General features: G+C 52.4%; 1 protein-coding gene across 1 annotated transcript; it reads left to right on the forward strand.

Moving 5' to 3' along the window:
• Positions 1-5262: 5262 nt before the first annotated feature.
• Positions 5263-6651, forward strand: LOC101777261 (glutathione transferase GST 23). Its single transcript, XM_004962032.3, has 2 exons — positions 5263-5729; positions 5832-6651. The coding sequence occupies exons 1-2, from the start codon at positions 5382-5384 to the stop codon at positions 6291-6293; spliced, it is 810 nt and encodes a 269-aa protein (XP_004962089.1). The 5' UTR covers positions 5263-5381; the 3' UTR covers positions 6294-6651.
• The last annotated feature ends 1501 nt before the right edge of the window (positions 6652-8152 follow it).

The raw sequence follows: 8152 nt of genomic DNA on the forward strand, positions 1-8152 counted from the left end.
CAGTTTAACACCCATCACATTAGATGTTTGGATGCTAATTAGGAGTATTAAAGATAGGCTAATTACAAAACTAATTGCACAGATGGAGTGTAATTCGCGAGACGAATCTATTAAGCCTAATTAGTCCATGATTTGATAATATGGTGCTACATTAACCATTTGCTAATGATGGATTAATTAGGCTTAATAGATTCATCTCACGAATTAGCACAGGATTCTGCAATTAGTTTTATAATTAGCTCATATTTAATTTTCGCATGCCAAGATCTGATGTGTTGTTAAAGCTTAGCCTATCCAAACACCATCTGGACCTCCCGATTTTCTTCCCGATTTTCTTCGGAAGAAATGGTGCGTCACATGTCACATCGGACGGGCCAGCACACCCAGCAGCACCGCGGGCTACCCTTCTTTAGCAGAGGCCCACAACCATATGCCCAGCCCATTCAAGATGGCTAGCACCAGGCCGGGCGGACATGGCACTGGCACACACCTCAAAGGTATGTTTTTTATTTTTATTTCCGTTTCGTATTTTGAAGCTTGACTAGCAAATTATTATTTCCAAATGATTTCTGACTTTGTGCTTTTTGTTTAACATGAGGAAGTAGATTCAACCTTTTCAAAACTTAGATTGACATTTCAAGAAACTAGATTCAAAATACTTTAAACAAAGGAACAATATTTTGAAAAATACTAACTCAATGTTTTTCAAAACCTATATCAAAATTTTGAAAATGTTATGTTCTGAAAATTCGAAAACTAGACAACAGAATTGAAATTATTTAAACATTTTTAAAGATCATATTCAATACGTTTAGAAAATAGATCAACAATTTGAGACCAAAATGTCTTAACATTTTGCAAAAAAAACTCTTCAATCCTTTGATAGAAGAGTTTTTAATTAATATGAACAAAATATTGAAATAGTGTATTCAAAGTACCAAACTAGGATATATAAAATATTTAACTAGCACATTAACAAAAAATTGAAAAATCGGAAAAATAAATATCTCGATACCAAGATCACATTTTGTGGAATTGATTTTAAAACATCAATATTCAAATAGATTCAAAAAGAAATTTAGAGATACATTCATTTACATTTTCCAACCTTAACAAACCTCTCACTACCCAACCCAACTCGTCCAACGATCTTATTTATCACAACTTCCCAAGGTGACAATAGATGCACATGCCACACCCCCTTGATCACAAGTGTACACTAGCTCGCTTTAATCTCGCAACCTGAGTAGGTGGTAAGGTTACTTGTGGTGAACATACACACCACGTTTTGAGTCATCGTCTCGGCAATGGTGCTTTTATTTTTTCTAAATTTATTTTAGTGTTTAACCGGAGCTACTCTTTTCAGTGGTAGGTGATACGGTTGTCGATAGCGAGGCGTCTATGATGATTTTGATAATATCGAGGATCTATTCTTTCGGATATGGTCAGAGGGGTGAGGCACTACGGGAAAGCTAAAAATTGCCGAGTGTATTTTTTTTGCCGAGTGTTTTTTTGCGAGCACTCGGCAAACAAGCTCTTTGTCGAGTGTCAAGCCAAAAACACTCGGCAAAAAAAAACACTCGGCAGCAAAGAGGGGGGTTTGCTGAGTGTTTTTTTTTTACACTCGACAAAAAAAATCATTTTTTTTCTCTTTTCACCATGAAATTTTTTCTACTCCCCACATACAACATGTGGTACTCCATGTTAAAATTTGGTATATTTTTGGATTTATTTGCTATATTTATTTAATTATTTGCATTTCAAGAAAATTTTTGGTATAAGTCAAATTTGAACTGCAAGTGATTCAAAATATGGAACAAAATGAGTAGAAAACTGATATTCATGTTATTCGGTCCAATTTGAGACCTGACCCATGAAATGAGAAGAAATTTCGAACATCTTGTTCAGGAAACACGACCACGAACGTGTGGCAGTGGTATTTTTAAATTATAAAAAAAAACAAGCAAAGTTTGAAAATCATGAGATTTGTCATGATATCATAGGTGGAGGCTGTGGAAAAAAATTGAGAATGTTTTGCACATTTCGTCACGTACGATGTTTACAAACCGAAACATTTCAGAAGAAGAATAGTAACGTTGAGAAGGATTGCATAAGATTTGGAGTCAAAATGACGGTCAAGTTTTGATTTGATTACAAAACTTTTTGTATAGTCAATAGAGAATATACATTATTTCATTTAAATTTTTGACAATTTTTTAAAACTGGCAGATATTTTTTAAATTTTTTTAAAATATCTTTGCTGAGTGTCCTAGGTTAGACACTCGGCAAACAACCGTTCACTGAACCTTATCCCCGCACCCCACCCGGCCCCCTCGATCTCCTCCGCCGCTACTCCCTCGAACCTCTTCCTCCCTCCCCCCGCCCCCGGCCCCGGCGCCCGGCGCCCGCCCCCTCCACCGCCGCCCCCTTCTTCCCCTCCGGATCCGGCCTCTCCTTCCCCGGCTCCCTCCCTTCCGACCGGATCCGCGCCCCCTTCTTCCCATCTGGCGCGGATTCTGCGGCCCCCACCTCTCTCCCCTCTGGATCTGGTGCGTGGTGGCGGGCGGCAGCGGCGTGGTAGCGAGCACTGCCGGGCGTGGCGGCCGGTGGCCGCGTGGTGGCCGTGGCCGTGGATGGCCTGGGCTTGGTGGCGGCCTCGCGCTGGTTGAGACGGCGGCGGCGGCGGCGGCGGCGGCCAGCTGGAGCTGCCCCCGGTGGCCGGGGTATGTTTTTTTTATTTTTTCTGGAAATATTGTTTGCCGAGTGTTTTGTGCCACTCGGCACACCCTTTGCCGAGTGCCCGACCAAAGACACTCGGCAAAGTTAACTTTGCCGAGTAAAACTTTGCCGTGTGCTCGTCGCCGAGTGTTACACTCGGCAAACACGTTGCCGAGTGTTTTTAGGGTTTCGTCGAGTGCCTGGGGCACTCGGCAATTTGTACCTTTCCCGTAGTGAGGTTGCGCGTATGTATTCATAAGGTTGAGTATGCGTGTGTTTATGTGAGTGTCTGCATTTATAATGTATTAGGAAAAAAATGGCTCTAATCTCGGATCAATGGGCGCTTGATCGGCAAATTTGCCCCAGCCTACGGGGACCTTGAGTTGTACATCCCATTCATACGTGGCTACACAAGTTACAACAAATCCATGTAAAATCGTGAATGGCAGGTGGGCCCGCACGGGGAAAGGTTTCAAGCACAATCGTATCGCATCGCAGCCGCATCATCACTTCCGCTTCCTCGTGCTGCCCTGTACGTACGGGCGACGCTGCTCGATCGGGGCAGCGCCAATGCGCACACGGGTGCAGCACGACACATCACATAAGCATACCCGTATGACACGAGACGGGTGGCTTTCGGCAGCATAGCGTTGTACTGTACTCCTACTACGCAGCAATCAAGCGCCCTCTGCGTGCGTATCTCGCACGCAGCACAGGCGAATCCCCTGCGTCGGATCAGCAGCGAGTCAGCGGAGTCGTCCATGCCTCTACAGCATCATTATCCCCCCAGTACTGGGTAATCTGTTGTCCACTCCAACCGGGGTCGACGACGACGTATACCAGTTAACGGGAGGCAGTAGTACATGCGTGGCCTTCGAGCCGTCAACTACAACTAGGCTTCGGATCCTGATTCCTGAGTCCTGACGCCTGAATCCCCTTTCCATGCGCTTGCTTGCCCGAGCGATAAAAGCACTGCAGCGCGGACAAGGACGTCTCACTCTCGCCCTCGCCCACCGACCCATCAAATTCCGGCCCGAGGAGATCGCTCGAACGAACACTCGAACCAGGGAACGAGCAAACCATGCGTCCGCCAGCGACGAGTTTTCACCTCAGCTGCCAGCTGACAACTGCCAACCGCCCCGGCAGCCGCATACGGTAACGCGAGTACGCGACGCAGTAACTCGGCGTGGCACCGGCGGGCGGCCGGGGCGCTGCGAAAACGTTCGTTCGTGGCTGGCCGGCCGGGCCCGGACCGGGAGGCATGGACGGCCACGGGATAGGCCGTGGCGGTGCCGGTGCCGTGCCAGCCACGCGAGGAAAGGCGAAGCGCGCCGCTGCCAGACTACCAGTACCCCCCACTTCCGACAGTAAGAAAGAAGGCAGCGATGGGAACAGTTCGGCGGAGGCGGGCGCTTTTGGTCGAGCCGTCTATCCGGCCGGCCACTGTTGGCTGTTGCTTTCCTCCATCCGCCGGTCGCCTCTTCTGATCCTCTCTGCTCTCGCTTCCCCGACAGTTCGACGTCCGATCCGATCCATCCAACAGCGGCCGCGGCACGGCCGCACTTCCGCCGCGGGCTCTCGTGCCGTCCGTCGTGCGCGTACGCTCGCTGCCTGCCTGGTGCCTGCTGTTCGCCAACAGTGGGCGTGCGGGAATGGAATAGATCGGTCAGTATTCGACGCAACGTGACGCTGCATCTCAGTCGCAGAACAAACAAAAAAAACAATGGTGGCGTAGGGCGAAACTGCTTAACTGGTGATCCCGGCCATAAATGCATCCGGCCGGCCGGCCGGCCGGACTTATTCTGGGCTGCAATGCATGCACGCGGGTGGTGGTCACGGGCAAATGCACACCGCAAGATTCCTTCTCGCAGTCTCGCTGTTGGGTTTGGTCGTGAACATGCAGGTTTAGTCAAGCGCATGGATCAAGGCTCGGAGACTTTGTTCAAGTGCTTTGACTATAGATTTCACATCAGTACTATATCGAATCTAGGATTTGTTTTCAATGTTTCGCAGTCACAGTCACTCTTCATGCCGCGCGTAATCCGCGGGTTTAACCACGAGTCCACAAGGTCGTACAGAGAAGCTAGTACAGGCGGGCCGGATTGTTCGGCAAGCCAAAGCATTGGGGAACAAGTCGAGAGGGACTCCTCCTCGATCATCGTGCCCCTTTTTTCTTTAACCCTACCACTGCTCGGTAATCCAGAAGCAAATCAGCCAGAGCCCAGGGCTGCGAGGAAAAGGGATCGGCCGGTCGGCCAAGACTTCCAGCTCGACCAGTGAGAACAAACTTCTTTACCAGCACACAGCTCTACTCCAAGTATTCCAAGTTCACAGTTTCACACTTCACCCGTGAGTAGGAAGTCCACGGCGAGCCGGTGTGCCGTTCCCTGGAAGCCTGCCCGGCCCATCTCGGACGCACGCCTAGGGTTCCCATGGCCCAACCCGCCTCCTCGGCCCCACATGTGCTCCCCACTTCCACGTGGGCCCTACGTCACCGTCTCCAGCTCTATATAAACCCGTCCACCCCGGAGCTCCCAAGCCACGCAACAAACCCGAGAACACCACAACCATTAGCTGGCAGCTGCTACTCAAAGAGGAAAGAAAGCATCTTGATCTCGAGTGGTAGGGTCCAGGGGCGAGCAGCTCGGAGCGCGCGGTGAGCCATGGAGAAGACGCCGAAGAACGTGAGCCAGGCGGCGGCGGCGCCGCTGAAGCTGCTCGGGTCGTGGGCGAGCTCGTACACGCACCGCGTGCAGCTGGCGCTGCGGCTCAAGGGGCTCGAGTTCGAGTACGCGGAGGAGGACCTCGGGAACAAGAGCGTCGAGCTGCTCCGCCTCAACCCCGTGTACAAGAAGGTGCCCGTGCTCGTCCACGGCGGCCGCGCGCTTCCGGAGTCCGTCATCATCCTCCAGTACCTCGACGACGCCTGGCCGGAAACCCGCCCGCTCCTCCCCGCCGACGCCTTCGACCGCGCGCTCGCCCGCTTCTGGTGCCACTTCGCCGACGACAAGGTACATCGATTATTGGGTTCTGCAGATAGGTTGGACATACACGTGTGATGAGACATGGCTGACACGTACGTTCTGTTGTCCTCTTTTGCGATGTTTGTGCAGCTCGGGCCGGCGGTGGGCGCGGTGTTCGCGTCGACGGGGGAGGACCAGGAGGCGGCGGTGCGGCAGGTGCACGAGAACCTGGCCCTGATCGAGGCGGAGCTCCGAGACGGCGCGTTCAAGGGCCGCCGCTTCTTCGGCGGCGACGAGGTGGGCCTCCTCGACGTCGTCCTGGGCTGCGGCTCCTACTGGCTCGCCGTGTTCGAGGAGGTGACCGGGGTGCGCCTCGTGGACGCCGACGCGTTCCCGCTCTTCCACGCCTGGCTGCGCAACTTCGAGGCCCTGGACGAGGTCCGGGAGACCATCCCGGCCGTCGACCGCCTGCTCGAGTACGCCCGCGGCGTCCGCCACATGCTGCTCGGCCTCGCCGGCGCCGGCTCCGCGGCCGCATCCGCCGCCACCCCCTCCGAGGCCCCCGCCGCGCCAGCGCCGGCGGCCGCGGCTGATATCGCCGTGGACATCTGATCGTCCGCAGGGCGCCGCCGTGCGCGCGCCTGCCAGCACCCTCCGGCGGATGATCAGTAGCTAGCTAGTAGTCCCAGTATAGTTTGTCGTGTCGATGGCGCCATGTGTGGCTGGTGACTGTTTGAGGCTGCGTGCCCGCCTGAAGTGCGCGCCTCTGCTGCCACCACTGTTAATTGGCGCAGTCTGTCTAGGTGTCGAGATTGTTTCTTTCAACTTCTTTCTACCTCCTGTTAATCTCTGTCTGCAGCTACCTGTTCTTGTGGCTGGGAATCTTGTGCTGTGTGTTTGTATCTACTACGTAGTAATCTACCAGTTTAGCTTGCTTGTTTAAACGTAAGCCATGTGCACCTTCTAGTAAGTTTCAGCGCAGGGCCTAATGAGATTGTGTTCACCATCTACTACAGTACCAATAATTCACTGAAAACTCCGTTGAAAACCTAATTTGACAATTACTAACGATTAACCTTGCATCCGAGTTGGCTGAGGCGGTTAATGCGCGTGTCAGCAAGATGAGCTTATAAGCCGACTGAAAAGCTGTAACGGCTGATTTGTTGTAAGAGGAAAACACTGTTTGGTGCCGAATAAGTTGAAGCGAACAGGTCCATGGTGCTGGCTGTTGCTGCACACCGCACACACTGCGTCATGGAAAAGGCATTTAATTAAAGCTGCAGAGCAACTGATCAAGCGTCAACGTATTTCTTCCCCTCGTCATTCTGTTGGAGAATTGATGAGCGCGGGTGTTTGCCATGAATCCGGTAGGAGTAGGATACCTGCTCGTGCTGCAGGGTGGCCATTCATTTCGTTGCCTCTCCTGCCCGAACGCAACGCCGATTATTTCGCACACTGATGACGACGCATGGGAGGCACACGTGGGAGTGGGCAGGGAGTTGAGCACCGTATCGGTCGAAGTATCACCGTACACGTACAGACCAACCTAGATCCAGCGCAAAAATGAACACATAGATTTTTTTTTCAGTTTTTACAAAAACTGTAAATAAAACTTAGTGAACGGTAGCAAGAATTCAGCTGATCTTCATGCGGGAATCAGCTGAAATCCCCCAGTATAGATCTCTATCTCTATTCGCTGCAAACTGCAAGTGCAGACAAAGACGGCGGTAGATTAATGGCAATCCATCCAAACGAAGCGCGCCGAGACAAACGATTCCGAAACCGCACGAGCTGCCGCCGCAGGCTGCACAGGTGTGCTATGCGCCGAGCTCCGGAGCCCGGAGCGGGGCAGCACCGATTGCGGCAGCAACTGCTAGAGATTAGTGCCGAGGCACGGGGGGCGGGAAGAGAATCCGAAGCACCGTAAGCACCACGGACCACGGATCGCCCACGCCACGCCACGGCAGCACCGCACCGCACGGTCCGCGCCTCGCGCTCGTTTGAAACGGGCGGCGCCAACGGAAGGGTGCGGGGGGAAGGGCGCTGCGGCCTCCCCTCTCGCACGTGAACGGGCGCTGCGTACGCCTGCGCGGGCGATTACTGTGCGCCAGCTGCAGCACACTGTGCGTCTGTGCGCGAGCAGCAGGCAGGGCCGCGGGTGGCGGCAGGATGGGGCTCATTATTCTCGCCGCGGCAGCCGGCAGGGCCGATCGGGCGTCTGGCGTCGTGCACGCCGCGCACGTACCCCTTTACTCCTGCCGTTCAGGCGCCGAGTTAATGAACAGTGATGAGCGCAGTTGCTTTTCTTTAAAGACTAACAGGATCCATCGTGCACCCACCACTGAAAACGTCTGCTGCTATACTATTTTACATTTACAATTTTGTGCTGGAGAATTTCACTGGCCTGGCCAGGCCTGCTTTGAGTACCTGTGAATTTTCAATCTTGATGAAAACTGTAATTCGTATCGTAT

Source organism: Setaria italica, chromosome III (genome assembly GCF_000263155.2).
Source record: "Setaria italica strain Yugu1 chromosome III, Setaria_italica_v2.0, whole genome shotgun sequence".
Classification (NCBI taxonomy): domain Eukaryota; kingdom Viridiplantae; phylum Streptophyta; class Magnoliopsida; order Poales; family Poaceae; genus Setaria; species Setaria italica.

Bases quoted from the DNA above. Each gene is read 5' to 3' on its own strand.
- LOC101777261 (XM_004962032.3), top strand. From the start codon at position 5,382: ATGGAGAAGACGCCGAAGAACGTGAGCCAGGCGGCGGCGGCGCCGCTG. The intron at 5,730-5,831 runs GTACATCGATTA...ATGTTTGTGCAG, and splicing joins GCCACTTCGCCGACGACAAG to CTCGGGCCGGCGGTGGGCGC.